Source organism: Euprymna scolopes, chromosome 38 (assembly GCF_053919585.1).
Source record: "Euprymna scolopes isolate OS-2025 chromosome 38, ASM5391958v1, whole genome shotgun sequence".
Classification (NCBI taxonomy): Eukaryota; Metazoa; Mollusca; class Cephalopoda; order Sepiida; family Sepiolidae; genus Euprymna; species Euprymna scolopes.
The window spans coordinates 34,963,190-34,982,426 of record NC_136519.1 but is presented as its reverse complement, the minus strand read 5'-3'; the positions used below and the strand labels follow the sequence as shown (position 1 = coordinate 34,982,426).

Genomic DNA, 19,237 nt, shown 5'->3' with positions numbered 1-19,237 from the left:
TGGACAAATAAAGAAGTTCATCAATAAGGACCATTGTGTGTTTATAAAGACAATAAGAGCACTGTTTGATGCCAGTTTGGGAACTATACACACAATTACTTGCGAATAACTGAAGATGTGGAAGAATTGCGCGAAGTTTGTCCCAGGGGTGATCAGAGAAGATCAAAAAGAAAAATGTTGTCATTGGTATCAGGACAGTTCCTCAATCTCCATATAGTCCAGACCTTGCCACCTGTGACTTTTGGTTATTTCCTCAGCTCAAGGAAAGCCTTAGAGGCTGTCGTTATGAGACCACATGCGGAGATGCGACTATGTATTTTTAAAAGTAGCTTTGGCTATCTGTCTGTCACGATCACGTTTGAAAACAGATTAACTGGAAGCATCTTTAAGACAGTTAAGCTTTTTTATAGCGTTTCATTTGAAATTTAATCCATATATTACTGGTCAATTTTCATTCAATTTTAAGTTTTATTCATTTCTGTCAATTTTCATTCAATTTTAAGTTTCATTCATTTCTGTCAATTTTCATTTAATTTCATTCATGTTTTCTTTAATTTTCATTACTTTTCAATTTTTCCCTACATTTCATTGTATCTAATCATTTAAATTACAATCGTTTTGAAACAATTATGTCTTTTTTTTTCAGGACGTTGAATACAAGATGGGAAAAAAACAAATTCTACAATTTTCTTATTTCAAATCAAGCTAGGCCGAAACAACTCGCGATACTAACGAAGCGTTTGACCCAGAGGCCACTATTGAATGCATAGCACAATGGTGGTTTAAGAAACTTCGTGGCGGCGACGATAGTCTTGAAGATGATGAGTGTAATGGTCGGCCATCGGATGTTGACAACGATCAATTAAGAGCCTTAGTCGAAGCCAATCCATGCACAACTGTTCGAGAACTTGCTTCTGAATTAGACGTAACGTATACGACGATTTCAACCCCCTGAAAGAAATTGGAAAGACAAAAAAAACAACCTTAATAAATGGGTGCCTATGAATTGAACGACAACAAAAAGAAACCTCGTTATGAAATATCATTTTTCCATTTTACGCAACAAGAACAAGCCGTTTCTCGACCGGATTGTAACTTGCGATGAAAACTGGGTTCTTTACGACGACCGGCAACGCTCAGCTCAGTCGTTAGACGCCGACGAAGCTCCACAACACTTCACGAAGCCTGAGTTGCGCCAAAAGGTCATGCTGACTGTTTGGTTATCTGCAGCCGATCTCATCCATTAGTTATTTTAATGCAACCGTTACGCAGAGAAGAGAAGTACTGTCAAAAAATGGATGAAATACATCAGAAACTTCGACAGCCAGCACCCAGCATTAGTCAAGAGAAAAGGCCCAGTTCTCCTCCATGACAATGCCCGCCCTCACTTTGCTAAACCAACCCTGCAGAAGTTGGACGAATTTGGCGACGAAACTCTGCCTCATCCTCTATACTCTCCAGACCTCTCATTTATAGACTACCATTTTTTCAAGCATCTTAACTTTTTGCGTGAGAAATGCTTCACAAACATAAGCGATATTAAAAACGCCTTCAGCAAATTCATCGCCACCAGAACGCAAGATTTTTACATTACGCTTGTTTTGAGTTGCCAAACGTGTGTTGATTCTGATGATGCTTATTTTGATCGATAAATTCTTGCTTGAGCCGAGATATGTTCATCTGCATTTAAAATTTAAAAAAAAACGCAAGAACTCTCTTGTCAACCTGATATTATTATAAGCAATATAGAATCAAAAGGGAGAATGTGTGGCTAACTTACAGATGCTAACTTTGCTATTTCCACGTCCGAGACCCCAAGGGAGGCCAATCCGAGTTCTTGTGAAAATTGGGCAAAGTCAGGGTCGGCGAACAGCGGCATATGACCGAGCAGCTCATGACAGCAATCACTGTAAAAATACAATACATTTCGATAACTTTAGTAAAAAAGAATTTAAATAAAACAAAACCATTTGAAATGGCTAACAATACCAAATAGGTGAAAGTGTTTATAAGTCATTTTTATTTCATCATATGTGATGAGGACTAGACCTTCTAAATTCAAAACTTGTCAATTTGAACCGATTATTACTTAGCATCGGCCGACACGTTGTGAACAGTTAAAAATTTAAAAAAAATTCAAATGAGATAAATTATCAAATCCTTATTTAACGAAATCAGAAAACGTTTTTCTTTTCTTTTCTTTTCTTTTTTTAGTATAGGAATCACCACTTATCAAGGTTCGAACAAAATCAGAAAACGTTTTTTTGTTTGTTTTGTTTTGTTTTTTGTTTGTTGTTGTTGTTGTTTTTGTTTTGTTTCGCTTTTTACTTGGTAGTGACCACTTGTTAAGGCCCGAACACCACTCGAGGATAAGGGTTAATGGATGTAAGGTGATAGTATAGTATCCTTAATGGTGTAAATTGCATAGAATTTGATTATTTATGGGGGACGGCTCAACAAGAACTTGTTTATATTGGATTTGATTATTTACTGATGATGATGATGATGATGATGTTCTGGAGTTGTATTCAACCGGAAAGCAGGCCGGCGGAATTGTGTTCCACAAGCGGGCAGTTCTGGGAAATAAGCTTTGTTTATGGAATTCGCGTTTAGATTAAGGCATAAAATTGGTAAAGTTATGTTTTTTTTTTTGTTTTTGTTTTTTTTTTGTATTTTTACATGCGACTATGTATCTTTGAAAGTAGTTTTGATCGTCGGTCTGTAACTGGAAGCATCTTTAAGATAGTCAAGCTTTTTTATAGCGTCCGATTTGAAATTTAATTCACCTATTACTGTTCAATTTTTATTCAATTTTAATTTTCATTCGTTTGTCTTATCTATTTAATTTCATTCATGTTTTTTCTAGTTTAATTTTTATTACTTTTCACTTTTTTCCTACATTTCGTGTATTTCATTCTTTTAATTTCTTTCAGTCATTTTGATCTCTTATATATATGTTATTTCCTTCATTAATTCGATCGAATTCCTTTATTGAATTTGCTTTATTCATTCTATCTATTTCAACTATTTTATCTCCATTTATTTTTGTCATTCATTTTATTTATTTTACTTATTCATTGTTCATTCATTTTATTTCTTTCACTAATTTTATCTTTTAATTCATTTAATATCTTTCATTTATTTTACCTCTTTCATTCATGTAACATTTTTCATTCATTTTATCTTTTTCATTCATCTTATCTCTTTCATTAATTTAAGCTATATCATTAATTTTAACTATACCATTTACTTTATCTTTTTCATTCATTTCATCTTTTTCGTTCATTTTAACTCTTTCAGTCATTTTATCTCTTTCATTCATTTTAACTCATTCATTCATTTTAACTCATTCATTCATTTTAACTCATTCATTCATTTTAACTCATTCATTCATTTTATCTTTTTCATTCATTTTATCTTTTCGTTCATTTTAACTTTTTCATTCATTTTAACACATTCATTCATTTTAAAGCATTCATTCATTTTAAATCATTAATTTTAATTATTTTACTTATTATTTCTTTCATTCATTCTAACTCTTTCGTTCATTTGATGTTTATAACGTCTTTCCCCATTTATTTTCTTTATATATTTCTTTCATTCATGTTTACCTTTTTCATTCGTGTCATTTTTTATGCATCTGACGGCGTTCTTTCATTTTGTTTCTTTTATGTATTTTGTTCTTTTTATGTTGGTTCATTTTATCTCTACCCTTCGTGCTATCTATTTCATTAATTCTATTTTCAGTTATTTCTTTCGTTCATTTAACTTTATCTATTTTCCTCCATTTTATTTTTTACTTATTTTTATTCATTGTTTTTACTTAATCTTCATTTATTTTATCATTTTCATTCATTTTATCGTTTTCATTCATTTTATGTTTATCACTTCTTTTCTTTATTTAATTTATTCCCTTTATGTTTTTCTTTCATTCATTTTTATCTTTTTCGTTTATTCTGTCTTTTTCATTCATGTTAATTTTTTACTAAACGTGTTCTTACATTTTCTTTCATTCCCTTTATTTCTTCTGTTTTTTTGTCTCCTACGTTCATTCTATCTCTATTCTTCATTTTATCTCTTTCATTCGTTCTATCTTCATTTATTTCTTTCATTCATTTTATCTCCTTCATTTAGGTTTATCTTCCACACTATTCCCTAATTTTTATTTGTTGTCTCAATATTATTCGTTTTATCGCTTCCATTCGTTTTTCTTTCATTCATTTTTTATCTCGTAATTTTTTCTTGAACTGTTCCCGCGAATGGAAGCCTGAATTTAAAATGTCAATTTTCGTTTACTTCTCTTTGATTTACAAACATAAAGTATCACCGCTACCAAAATTGCAAGAAGTAATTCAAAAATCATTGGAAATCAAATCCAACAATTAACTTGGATTTAAGAAAATGAATGTATTTTCGTTTTAAAAAAAAGTATGTAAAAAATAAATACATTTATAGTAGAAGCTTAGTTTATCCGCCATTTTATTACACTTTTTCGTCCCTCTGGCCGTAAATATTTAGCGGGAAATACTTTATATAATAAAAGTGTATCTATGCATGTCCAGTTCGCATGTACGCGAATGTAATTCTTTTTTTTCTTTTTTTTACATGGAAGTCACCACTTATCAAGGCCCGGAGGCCACTCGGGAGTAAGGGTTATTGCGTGTACAGTAATCAATGGGACAAATCGTAGTAATCGTTAGTATTGGAGATTTGATAAAGTGTCTTACTTAAGGGGGTGATTCATCAGGAATTTGTTTATGTTGGACTTGAAGACATCCACGATGTAGTCAGGTGGGAAACAGGCAAACGGAAGAGAGTTCCACAGTCGTGCACTTCTAAGAAAGAAGCTTTGTTCATGGAATCTATGTTTTCATTTAGGCACAGATAAAGAGTGGAGAAAATTACTGACAGTAGTTTCAGCTAGACGGGTGTTTTTCGTGAAAGATTGGCGAGGGGGGACCAGAGATTGGAGCGCAGACGAGCACTTGCCATGGAAATAACGATAAAACAACGACAGGCTCGCAACATCCCTTCTGTGCGAGAGAGGCTGCAGGGAAGAGAAAAGGGCATCCCCCAGTAGGCTACGAAGTCTATTTCGTACTTTGTCAAGGCAGGATAGGCTGTTTTTAGCAGCTCCTGCCCAGATATGGCAGCAGTACTCCATTCTTGGACGTAATTGGCTTTTATATAGATAGAGAATTGCATCAGCGGTGAGATATCTACTGGAGCGGTAGAAGGATCCCACGATTTTCCAGTGACCTTGGCAACAGATTTGATGTACGTGTTCCATTTAAGATCAGAAGTAAAAAGAAAAATACTTAATTTGATTTATTTATCACTGTCGTTCGCCCCCAAACAAGGCATATTGCCACTTGGAACGTTAAGGGATACTATTTGGGATTGTGTCTAACAGAGGACTGTGAGAGTTGGATAGTTGCCTATTCAGTTTACATCTAATTTACAAGGAAGATACAATTAGAGTACAGTAAAGGGGTAGGATTTTGCTGCTTGCTGGGTTAGTCGAGGGGTTAGCACAAGTGTTATGGATTCATCGGAGCACATTCCATTAAAATACTGTAAGTTATAACTGATTATAATTATGAAAAATAACACCTCTATCTCTAATATTATATAAAGGTCACTTTATGCGTGTGTGTGTGTGAGAGAGTTCCTTCCTCATAGGTTCCGAAACGACTGAGCCTATCTTTTGCAAATTTCACGCAAAGCTAATTTATATGTTTGGCAGTGTTCTTAGATATGTTTTGCATAGTAATTCATCCAATAAGTATCAAAAATCGAAAAAATCCGATTTTAAATATAGTCTTTCTCTTTATAAATAGAAAAGCAGAATTTTTACAGGGGAATATTTTACGTTACACCGGCAAAGGGAGATAAAAAAAGAAAACTCAATAGATCATTTCTTCTTAAGAAAAACAGATCTTAGTGCTAGAGATTTGGCCTACGGATCGAATGATCCCTTTTCAAGCCGAGTGTTTTCTTATTAATAAGTTCAATTTACGATAAAAAGAAGTCGCCCCAAATCATATGTTAAAACTAAACATTAATCAGAAGTGACTATTTCGGGGCATTTATCGTCAAGCCCAAATGTCAGCTGATGTGATATTGTAAACAAACACGGACGGAATTTGGTGAACGACATTATCATTATTATTTTTGTTTATTTATTTTCTTATTTTTTTATTTTATTTATTTATTTTTATTTTTTATTTATTTTTTTTTTTTTGCGAATTAGTCCACCAGGCAAATTATTCCTCCTAATACATAATAATTGTTGTTGGATACAAATCACCCCCTATTTCAGAACTAAGTGGAATCAACCAGTCCTATGAATACCACTGGTTTCAGAGACTAAATGGAGACATTCATACCATGTTTAATCGCATGCTACGAACACGTTCCTCTCATACCACTTTAATGGCTCCTGTATTCTTTATGATAAATACATATTATATTTTATACACTTTACAATACTTGTGGTTTCTTTCATTTGTGACCCCTAGCGCGGGTCTACAACAATAATCAATAGAGGATTGATCTATAATAATTCATACGCATAAATTAAAATACCATGTTCAAGCATATTGAACGACCAGGCAACGCCAGACGGCCAGCGAGTAAAACAATAATCACTAATTCAGTTTTTTTACGAGAAAAGAAGTGAGGGCTTAATTTTAATAATAGTCGATAAGACTAAAAAAGGAAACAAAGATTATCTTTACCTTTATAATTAACGTGTAAGGTGACTCGATGAATAATAAGCAGCAAATGGTTCACACAGCCATATTTTTATTGTCATTGAAATCAATGAAATAGCTTATTTGTCAATAAAATCGATTGATTGCCTGCTCTAATTGGGAACCCATCGTGGTGCACCTAAAGGAAGCTCCACGTGCCTCTCGCAGTGACTAAGTTCACAATATATTGTTGTCTACATTAGAAAACCTACTGTTTATTTTATAAGATCATTTATATATATATATATATATATATATATATATATATATATATATATATAATGGCTTGTATTAACGTTTAAAATGCAACAGTCAAGTATCGTGCTTCAAATGTGCTCTTAACAGAAAGGTTCATTTCGAACGCGCCCTTGTCATAACAAAGAACCTATTCTTGATTTTGTCTATCTGACATTACTGCTTGTGCGGTGATAATGGGGTGAATTTAAGTTTAAATTGAAAAAAAATCACGTATTATTGTGGAATTGTGTTTTAAACAGAAACATTCATTCGCCCAAGGAATATTGATTTTATATGTTGGGCCTTTCGATTTATGGGGTAATAAAATTTCTCGAATACACTAGTGATCTCAGGATGTGTAAGATGCTACCTTTGGTCAAAATCGCCTGTTCTTTCTATCATCGGATTATTTTGATTATCGATTATCGATACTTATCGAAAAACATTCCGCTACAAAACCTATCTAAGAACACTGCCGGGCATATAAAGTACAATCGTATTCTTTCACACTTTTGATAACAATTGCAAATGATTTTTGCGTTATCGCAACACCGGATTACCATTGATTTCTTGCTAGAAACGACCATTATTCTTCACTAGAACTTGAGTAACAATAAGTCTCTCTACGGTACCAGTACTCTTCGTAATCATCCAGTGGAGGTCTGATTAGTGATTTTCTTTCTCAGCTTTCTATCGTCTTTGATCTTTCAAGAATATTTTCTGTGGTAACAGCCAAGATTGATAAATTTTTGTTCGGATACAAATCAGGATATCTTTGATTTGGATCAGTTTGAGAATTGATGTTTAAACGACATGATGTTAATTTACAATTTTTTATGCAGTCTATCTCTTATCGAAACGATATTGGATGGTGGTGGCTGTGGCATCCAACGATGACTAAAAATCTGGATTTACCAAGTTCGAATCCAGTTCATTTTAGAAAAACAATTTCGTTAAAACCCACAATTGACCTTGTGTCTAATCTGGAAATGAGATAAATAAATAAATAAATAAAATAACATTTTATTTATTTATTATTTATTTATTATATTTTTATGCAACAAACTATTTTCTGACTCGGTTTAGTAACCAAAAGAATTCAAATGAAAAATAAATTAATATACGTACGGTTCTGGGGTGTAAAACGGGTCGGAGCTATGGCGGATGTACTGCGTGCAGTGAAAGACACGGAAGGCCAAGCCTGCCAGGAAGTCACGTGAGGATAAGTAACCCGCAACTGGACGAAGAGTAAATCCGGTCCGAGCTGAGGAAAATTTAAAAAAAAGAGAGGAAGAAAGAGCCCATTAGTGTATTGTTAAGCACGTTATGATTATACATAAAAAAAGCAAATAAATAGACAAATAAACAGATAGATGGTAGCTTCTTTCAGTCTTAACAAACTACGGAGACCCACTGTAAAAGTAAAAGTAGAATTTTTGTGGCAAAAGTTGCGCAATATCCAACCACATCTTTTATGAGTTGGCGTTATCAAACACCAGTTACAAATGGAGGTTCAGGACGAATGGAAACAAATGCCGAGATTAACGGAGAGCACATACAGCACCTAGAATTCCCAAATGGTCATCCATCTGATACTGACCAGGCTTAACGTTGCTTAACTTCTGTGATCTGACGAGAACCGGTGTATCAACGTGATTATGGCGTATACATACATGACGTACACATACATGACGTACACATACATACATGACGTACGCATACATATATACATGACGTACACATACATATATACATGACGACACATACATATGTACATGACGTACACATACATACATACATACATACATACATACATACATGCATGACGTATGCATGCATACATACATGACGTATGCATGCATACATACATACATGACGTACGCATACATACATACAACACGCATGCATACATACATACATGACGCATGCATACATACATACATGACGCATGTATACATACATACATGACGCACGAATACCTACATGACGTACGCATGATGATTGCAACGTCTTGTCAGACGAGTGCCACTCCCTCAGACACTTAAATTCCATGAGCCCAAAAATGACTTCTCTCGCCACAGGACCATTTTTATAGACAAATCCCTGAGGGAGTATCTATACAAAGATGATGTTACAGAGTCTTAGCTTTGTACAACAGCTAAGTCTCTCGGTTCAAAATGTTCAGATCCAGCAACAAGCAAGAGCAAGATAGCCAGCAACGAGTTAAACTGCAGACCAGCTTAATACGGGTACTGGTCTCCCACTTTATGGTTTTTTAAATCAGAGATTTGCTTCTCCTAGAAAGGTTGCCTTCACCACGGCTTACAGGAGCGCTCTCCACCCCAACACGCACATACATACACACAAACACACACGGTGCTAGTTGGCCGTTGACCCTGAAAAAGGGTTCATTTGCCCTTTGGAAGGTCTTGTTTTTAATCCTTCAGGGAGACTAGCCGCCCTCCTCACCAAACAAGTTTGGTGGGGGAATCAGTTTAGTCGCCGGTGACCCGACCATGAGGCAGGTAGTACTGGGTTACATGGTACCAGTAGCATATGACATGACCTGACACGCATACATACATACATACATGACGTACGCATACATACATACATACATGACGTACGCATACATACATACATGACGTATACATACATACATACATGACGTATATATACATACATACATTACGTATGTATGCATACATACATGACGTATGCATGCATACATACATGACGTATGTGTACATGATGTTTACATACATGACGTATGCATGCATACATACATGACGTACGCATACATACATACATACATACATACATGACGTACGCATACATACATGACGTACGCATGCATACATACATAACGTACGCATGCATACATACATGACGTACGCATACATACATACATGACGTATGCATACATACATGCATACATATATGGATAGGTGTAATGTTGTCGTTAATCTTCAACCGTGTCGTTACATTTTGACACTTGGACTCAACACGCTGTGTCTGAAACGGTCGCAAAGGAACAAAAAAGGAGCGAAATTCAACTCAGCTTTTTCAGTTGAAATAAAATGGAATTTATTCATGGTACTTTCCAAGAGTATGCATTGCATCTTGTTTAAAACGTCGCTTAGTTCGTCATGTACAGTTGACAAAACTTTGCCGTGTCGAATGCGTGCTTTAAAAGTCTTTCATGCTACCACGTGAAAACGTCCATCTCACGCCGACACACTTTCCCGGTCCTCTGACCACGTGGTGCATTATTTTGTCCGCTTTTTCTTTCTCTACACTGTGACGTCAACTCGCACACCGGCAAGGATAGATAGATATATACATACATACATACATAATTGTGTAGTGCTATATTTTAGTAATAAATAAGATATCGAGAACGTCTAGTGATTCCAGGAGCATGGCAAGACACTGTGGAATATATTGGATGAAGAAAAGAAGGATGAAAGAAAAATAAATAAATTAAGGAATAAAGAAGGAAGGAAGGTAGATAGAAAAAGAAGAAGGGAGGAAAAGGGAAGAACTAAGATAAAGAAAGATAGGAAGCAAGAATAGAACTAAAGAAGGAAAAAAGAAAAAGAATGAAAGGGAAAATTAACGAATGAAATGGAGAGAAAAAAAGAAAGAAAACAGAGCAAAATAAAAATTCAGTAAAATAAGCAAAGTATTTTGGAATTGTCGGCGAAGAAAGAAAGAAAGAAGATCAGAAAGCAGCCGAAAATTTTATAAAGAAAAATAAAGAACTTTGGAATCTGTGGCAAAGCAGAGAAAAAAGAAAAAAGAAAGAAGAAAAAAGAAAGAAAGGAAAGAAAGAAAGAAAAGGGCAGAACGAAAAAGGGAAACATGAGCGAGATACAATTGGATGTTCCAGATAAAAATGCAATACACATGAAAACAAGAAAAGCGTATTAATAAAATACTAATAAAAAATAAAAGCAATTAAAAGATAAATAAAATATTTTCACCCTGATTTGCAGGTGTAAACAGTGGCACACAGAGATGTGGGGTGACGGGCATCAAAATTACGGGGAAGGGGCGTTGACTCATATTCAAACTATTTCCTTGTTTATAATATTTCTCAGAACGAGGACTTGTAATTGAATCCTTTGGACAAGGAGCTGGCTCCGGGATCCGGACTTCGAGCCTCTCTAGTTCATCACCAGTTTATCATCTGTGCATCCCTAAACTTCTGTGCGCCATTGTGCCTGAGTAATAAAGATTTTAACTAGTCGAGCACGAACCTTTTAAAAATCTTGATACGTCTTCAAGCTGCGGGATATTATCCTCTCTAAAACAAGATAAAACAAAGAAAACATATTTCTTTAATTTTCTACTAATACAGTTACCCGGTGTTGCCCGGGAAGAGTGGTTACATAAAAAAGAGTGTTCAAACGTTAAGTGTAATATAACTACCTAAAACAAAACATACATTATATTAAATAATTTTTTTTGTCAAGAAATGGAAAATAAGCAACATATAACATTTACGAAACGATAAAAAAGTTAAATTATTAATCGACCTGCATAGTTTAAACTTTTGAAACTGTTTGTCCGTTTTCTTATTGCAAAATATGTTTCGCTACTTTCACGATTTTATTCATTCTTTTACGTGCTTTCCTCATTAATGTCGCAATACCACCATCACCATCACCACATTACTTGGTTCGATGTTTTCTCACTGACCACTTTTCACTCATTAACTGTTTTCCTCAAATGGCTTCATATTCCCAAAATCACATACATTGATGAAGCACTTTTTTATATAAAAAATCATTTTTTACGAAGTTTAGCTATTTTAATGGGAAATTAAAGCCATTACAAGGCTGATTTTGGTCTGGATAGTTTGAACTGTGCTTTTTCCTATTATTTATAAAGCATAGCGGATCAAAATATAATGTATAGATCCGTCATAAAATTTGATTTTCTTAGTTAAAAAAAATAAGCTATTTGACAATTTACGTGATTTTTAGAATATGACATCTTCATTCCGTGATGGATTTTATAAACTCTTTTACAGATTTTTCTCAATTTTTGTTTTGGAAATAGGTTTAACTAAGCTACAAAATAATATTTTGGATTTAAAAAATATATATACTGAACAACGCCGGATAAATATAGTCCGTTTGCAATTTTATAGGAAGTTGCGATGGGTTACTGGTTGCTAGCCTGGCCTGTGTAACTATTGAGCTATGTTTCAATTCTATTCGGGCGATTACTCAACTTTCAATTGTGGATGTTGCCAAAGTTCAGGTTATTTGTTCGTGTGATTATGAGATTCTAAAATCGAACCAGAGAAACAAATGTTGCCACTTGTAATACAATCATGTCCGTCTTGATTTTTGATTACGAAAAAAAAAAAAGTCAATGAACTCACCTGTAACCGCAGTATTTTGATAAAAGCGGCAAGTTCTTTCGGTACTGCATACAGGAATGCGTCGGATACAATTTAGACAGTTCTCGGTAGACAGTTCCCCTGGGATATAAAACGAAAATAAGTTTTACATGTACATGTATAATAATGAAACTAATCATCTTGCATCTCAGCACATTTAATGGGACGAGGAGTATTGGGGAGAAGGGAGTAGGGGGAGGAAAGAGTTGGAAGGGGTGAAATAACATAAATAATTGGTGAATGAGGCGAGGAGTGGCGGGAAGAGAGGAGTAACATACATAATTACATATCGGGAGATTTTTATGTCGGAAATTTGATGATTTATAACCAATTATGGTTGATGGGATGAGAACAAGCTGCTTACCAACTATATATTTGGTTAATTATACAAACATATTGGTTATGTGTTCTTGTATATTTTTATATTTATATTATTATTATCATCATCATCATTATTATTATCATCATTATTATTATCATTATTACTATTAATATTATCATTATTATCATCGCATCATCATTATTATTATTATTATTATTATTAGCATCATCATCGTCATTATTATCATCATTATCAGCATCATCATCATTATCATCATTATCATCACATCATTATTATCATCATCATCATCATCATTATTACTATTATTATCATCATTATCAACATCATCATCATCTCGGCTCTTTGGTATCACTTTTCTATGTGGGGGAACGGTGATGAAACAATGGAGGGGATGCATGATGGCGGTGTAGAACATGTAGATCTGCAGCTTCGGTGTTCTTCATTCCCTGTAACACTTCTGTGTTATATTGTCTTGTGTTTTTCTCCGCATTCAAGGGGTTTCCTTAAAATTTTAGCCGTTTTCATTATCGTTAGTCGTTGTATTTTTGCAGTTATTCCTCTGATTCCAATTTCTGCCATTCTTTTTTCCAGGTTTTTCGGAATTGTTCCTAGTGCTCCTACTATTATCGGTATTATTTTGATAGTCTTCATCATCCAAATCCCTTTTAACTCTCTGGCTAGCTCTGTGTATTTGCTTCGTTTCTCCTTTTCTTTTATACTCACCCTGTGGTCAGCTGGGATAGCAAAGTCTACGATTTGACAGAATTTCTCTTTCTAGTTAATTATTACGACATCCGGTCTTCTTGCTTGGATGGGTTTGTCCTTCTGTATGTCCATGTCCCATAGGATTTTGTGGTTCTCGTTTTCGAGTGCTGTTGCGCGTTTATGCTTGTACCATTTATTTGTACACTCAAAATGCAGCCGTTTTCACAATTCCCAGTGCACCTCCCTCCCCACTTGGTCATGCCTGTTTTTGTATTCCTTTTGGGCCAGTTTGTTGCATTCACTTACTATATGGTTTATCGTTTCGTCTCTTTGTCCACAGTCTGCATTTGCTGTTTTCTTGTGTTTTATCGATCCTTGCTTTGATATGGTTGATTCTTATCGAGTTATATTGTGCTGCAGTTATTAGAGATTCAGTTTCTCGGTGTATATGTCCTTTTCGCATCCATGTCCAGGTGTTTTCGTTATTCTCATCTTTTGTCATTCTTATGAATCTTCCGTGGAGTTGTTTCTCTTCCCGTTTTTCTTTTCTCGTTTTGTCATTTGTCTCTGTTTTCTGTTTTGTTGGGGGTTTTTTCTGTGTCTCTTGCTGCCATAATTATCCTTTCAGTGTTTTGCATTATGTATTTTTCTAGTTCTTTTTTTGTGTCATTCACACGGTCTTCTATACAGATTAGTCCTCTCCCGCAGTCTTTCCTTTTCACGTAGAGTCTGTCAATATCATCCTTTGGGTGTAGTGCATTATTCATGGTCATGGGTTTCCTGGCTTTCTGGTCGAGCTGTCTCAGTTCTTCTTTTGTCCATCCTATAAACGGTCCAGAGCATCTCACTAGTGACACTGCCTATGTATTTATACCTTTTATTAGGTTTCTACTATATAATTTTGTTTCTAGGGGTTTTCTTGTTCTCCTGAGGTATTCCTTTCCAATTTTCTCTTTCATTTCTGTTGCTCTGATGGTATCTGCTTCCAGAATTCCCAAGTATTTATAGTCGTCTTGTTTCCCTAGTGCCCTCATTTCTGTTTGGTTAGGTAGTTCCATGCCTTCTGTCGTTTCTAGTTTTCCCTTTTTTATAACTAGTAGTGCGCACTTTTCCATTCCAAATTCCATTTGGATATCTTGGCTGAAGATCCTGGTAGTGTTAATTAGTGTCTCTAGCTCCTTTTCGGTCCTTGCAAAAAGTTTCAGATCGTCCATGTACATCAAGTGGTTCATTTTTTCCTCTGTGTTAGAGAACTTGTATCCGGCTTGGCACTTTCTCAGAATACTATTCAAGGGCATCATGGCTATGATGAACAGTAATGGCGATAATGAGTTTCCTTGGAAGATGCCTCTTTGTATGTTAATTTCTGTTATGTGTTGTCCATCAGCTGTCAGTTACAGTCTCCATGTTTTCATTGCATTTTCTATTACATTGGTGATCCCGCTTGGTATTTTATACATTTTTAGGCATTCTATTATCCATGCTTGGGGGATCCTGGCGTACGCTTTTTTGTAGTCGATCCATGCCATGGCTAAATTTTTCCTCCTCCTTTTTACCTCCTTTAGGATCTTTTGATCAACATATAGCAGATCATATGTTCCTCTTTTCTCTTTCTGGCATCCTTTCTGTTCCTCGGGGATGAGTCCCCGGTTATTCAGTGAGTGGTAGATTTGTTCCCTCAGTTGTGCTGTCGGTATCTTCCATATGGCGGGTAGGCACGTGATTGGCCTATAATTGCTGGGGAAGGTTCCTTTCTCCGTGTCTACCATTAGTCACCCAGTCTGGCACGTTTGCTTCCTGTATACAACTCATCAGGTTTTGGGCTAACCTTTCGTGTAAGGTTGTAGATTTTTTGAACCAGTATGCATGTATCCCGTCGTGCCCTGGTCTCTCCAATTTGCCATTTTCCTATAGTTTTCTTTAGGGTTTCCTTGCTGATTTCATTCACTGTTCCTTCTTCGATTTGTTGTAACTCTTCTTTCATGTCTTTCGGCCATTCGGCATTTCTATTGTGGTCTCGTCGCTCTTCCCATATGTTACTCTAGTAGAGTTTTGTTTCTGTCGGATTTGGTTGTTCTGTTTTTGTTTTTCTTCCAGTCACATTTTGGTCGAGTTTGCGTTCATTAGTTTCAAATGTTCTTTTTTGTTTGCATTGTTCAGATTTATATCTACATCGTCTCAATCTCGCTTCTTTTGCTTTTATTTTTTGGTCCAGTTCTTCATGTTTGTTGTTTAGCTTCTCCCTACCAGTTACATTTCCAATATTCCGTTTTCTCCACATTGCTTTCTTCCTGTTGATCATTTTGGTTTCTTTTATATGTTTCTGTATTTGGGTTTCTACTCTTATTTCCCATCCAGGTTTTGTCGGTCCGCTTGTCCCCGGTTGTTTTTCTGATTTGAGATTCATACTTACCATTTTGGCGCCTGCATAAATGAGGTTATTTTAAGTCTGTGATTGTGTTTGTTGGAATGTGTGGGAAGAGCTTGTTAACCTTCTGTTTTTAATTTCTAGAGCAGACTCTTGGTTCTTTAACGTTGTGAGTTTTGTTTTTTCCTCGTTCATGAACTGTGTTATTTTATTTATTTCATTTGCTTCATTCTCTGTTAGTTCTGTTTCATTGTTCTCGGTTTCAACGTTTGTAGACTTCGGTCTTTGTAGGTCCTGGGCATTTGGTGTTTTTACTTGTGAGGCTTCAACTTGTGGGGTTTTTCTACAGGCAGTTCCGTTGGGGGCGGGGTTTCTTGTTCAGTTTCCTCATTTATTTTTCGCTGAATTTCTGCTAGTTCTAGTTTAGAGAGCCAACCTTTCTTGACTATCAGTCCTGCTTGGTCCGCAATTCTTTGTTCTGTCACTTGGTGGTCACAGGAGAGGTGGCATAGTTCTTTCATTCGTTTCCGATAAACTCCATTTCTATATTCAGAATGACTTCTATAATAGCATTCCATTACGAGTCGATTCTCTTTTGTTATCCATTTCTTTCTTCGTTTTTTTTTTTTTTTTTTTCATTTTGATAATTATCACGGCTGTGCTGTGTTTGTTCGGTATCATTTTGTTCCCTGAAATTATAGGTTAATGCTTAGTTGTTTAGCGTCCATGTTATTTAAGTTTTTGAAATTAAGAAGTTGGCCAACATTCGCAGGATGACGACCGGGTTCCCCATGCTGGCTACCGAAGGAGCACTTGCCGATCATGACACCCAGATCTTTCTTCTGGGTTCCATGGTTTGAATTATTTGTACTTGACATTTTTCATATTTTGGTGTTTGTGGCAACACCGAGCCCAGAATTGTTTTACCTGTGGTTCTGACGCAGGTATAGTGTTTGGCTCCCATGTATACAGGAGGTATCGTGCAATATCAGACATACATACAAGGATTATTATTATTATTATTATTATTATTATTATTATTATTTATTTATTTATTTATTTATTTTAAACCTTGTATTTTGTGCGTTTATTTCTTTTTATTATGTTTTACTTTATATATGTGATTTTAATGAAGATTCGAATATTGATACCCCCCATACATGCGCACTTTTCCTCTAATAACCGTGTATTTGCTGAATAATATTGAAATTTGGACTATTTCTGTTCGACTTAAAATTGTAAGGTTCTGGAATCTGTGCATACGGAGACACAAGTTGAAATCAATAAAGACTAGCAGGATGACCCGACGTTTGCCCGGAATTGAATGATGATCGACGAATGTTTCACACTCCCATATTAAATTGTCATCAAAATCGGTGAAATGGACCATTTCAGTATCTGTGGGTCTATTTGTTTGGAACCGTTTATGTTTTGTGTATGGGTGATGCTACAACACTTTCGAAGGACAATGAAGAGTTACGAGTGTATGTGGATTAAATAAATCACAGATTTCAACAGATCATTATCAGATGAATCAGAAAAGATTCTACAGTTTAATCTTAATCAAAGTATTCTATAGTTATATACTCACCAAGTTTTCACTTCTTCATCTGTGTATTCAATTCTTGGGATTGGCTGTCCACTTGAAAAAAATTAGATATAGATCAATGTCTAAGAATATATTTTTAGAGATACAGACAGCAAGCTGCTTACTTACGAGGTGTCTTCAATAAGTTTTCAGACTTTTTCGTATAAGCACTTTTATCGATAGTGCACACTTCGAAGTAATCTCCTCTGGATGCAATGCACTTGTTGTACAGTTTCATCGACTTCTGGAAGGCTCCATGGAAGCCCTCTTGTGTGAACGTGTAAATGACCCTCGTCACAGCGTCTTTTATTTCCTCAATTGTCCCATGAGTACAGCCGCTAAGGTTTACCTTGAGCTTAGGGAATAATCAAAAGTCACATGGAGCAAGATCTAGACTATAGGGAAGGTGGGGAACTGTTTTGATGTTCATCTTGGTCAAATAGTCTGTGACAAGGATGGCGTTGTGCACTGCTGCATTTGTCTAAATCTTCCGCATCTTCAGTTCTTCATGAATAATTATCTGTACAGTTGCCACATTGACATCAAACTGCGCACTTATTGTCTCTATAGAGACACAACGGTTTTTTATCCAGGAAATTCTTTATTTGGCCAATCAACTCTGGGGTTCTGACTTCCTTACCTCTCCCACACCTCTGATCATTCCTTACAGACTACTTGTCTTCCTTGAATCTCTTATGCCACTGATGTTCGATTCATACAAGATGGTCTAAAAGCAGTTTGACGCATTCCGTACGTTTCTGTGGCATTTTGTTCCCGAGTTTAAAACAGAATCTTATTGCATATCGTTCTAAAGTTTCCTCACGTCTAGACTGCATTTTTGAATTCACCTGTGATAATCAGGCTTTAGTAGGGTGCATTCTAATTTCTGCTGTAGCTGTTTATTTGAACCTGAAATCATAAAAATTGGTCAGTTATCTCATAAGATATATCGCAATAACATACTGAATTTTCAAGAGTCCACGACCATTTTAAACGCCTCTGCAAAAATGTATTGAAACTTATTGAATAAACCTCGTATTACTTGATCAGCATCCTCATTTAATATGAATGAATTTTATGACTTCATCGGCAGCTTTTATTTGATACTAGCAGGGAGGGTTACCCGGCGTTGATCGGGGTCGTATAAACAATGAGAAAATTGAAGTTGATTTTGAACATTTTTGTTATTCTTTGGATAGAAGAATTATTAATGTCTATTTATCATTTGCTATTTCGAGAAAAACAATATTTTGCCTGCCCTAGGACGGGTATCACACATTTATTTTATGACTTGATCAGCAGCGTTTATTTAATATGAATGAATTTTATGCCTTGTTCGGCAAAACAAAACAAAAACTAATTAAAATGTAATTTTTAGCGAACCAATGAATCAAATATTTTACACAATTTTATCTGTAAATTGATTGTACCTATTTACTATGCCTCCCCACGGGACAGAGTTAGACACCAGGGTCGTTTTTTAACGTGGAGAAAAGGTACAAAAATAAAAATTGTCTCAGTCGTGAAGGATTGATCCTCCACCGAAAGAGAACAAGAAATGGAAGTGCAGCATCTGAAGAACAGATACTACACTTTGATCTTTGTATTTATTTACTTCCCCACTGAGCAAATTAGGCACAAGGCCGTTTTTTAATGTGGAGAGAGAGGGAGGGGGAGGGAAAGGAGGATCCAGCTCCCGAGAGGTGGGAAATGGGAGCTGGATAGTAACTGTGGTCGTAGGGTGATCCCTACCTTGACCAAGTTCAGATATGTGGGGTTATCTTTGCTAGTCATTGCTTGCAGCATCTGCCGGAACAGATGGTATTTA

At 35.5% G+C, this 19,237-nt stretch overlaps 1 protein-coding gene across 1 annotated transcript in view; it reads right to left on the bottom strand.

Annotated features, from left to right (window-relative positions):
- Positions 1 to 19,237, bottom strand: part of LOC145263132 (tryptophan 5-hydroxylase 1-like) — an 88,459-nt gene that overhangs the window by 12,951 nt on the left and 56,271 nt on the right. The window contains exons 6-10 of the mRNA XM_080120080.1: positions 17,413 to 17,463; positions 12,388 to 12,486; positions 11,255 to 11,301; positions 8,121 to 8,256; positions 1,781 to 1,907 (exon numbers count right to left, since the gene is read on the bottom strand). Of these exons, the coding sequence (XP_079976206.1) occupies positions 1,781 to 1,907; positions 8,121 to 8,256; positions 11,255 to 11,301; positions 12,388 to 12,486; positions 17,413 to 17,463 (460 nt within the window). The remainder of the gene's footprint in view (positions 1 to 1,780; positions 1,908 to 8,120; positions 8,257 to 11,254; positions 11,302 to 12,387; positions 12,487 to 17,412; positions 17,464 to 19,237) is intronic.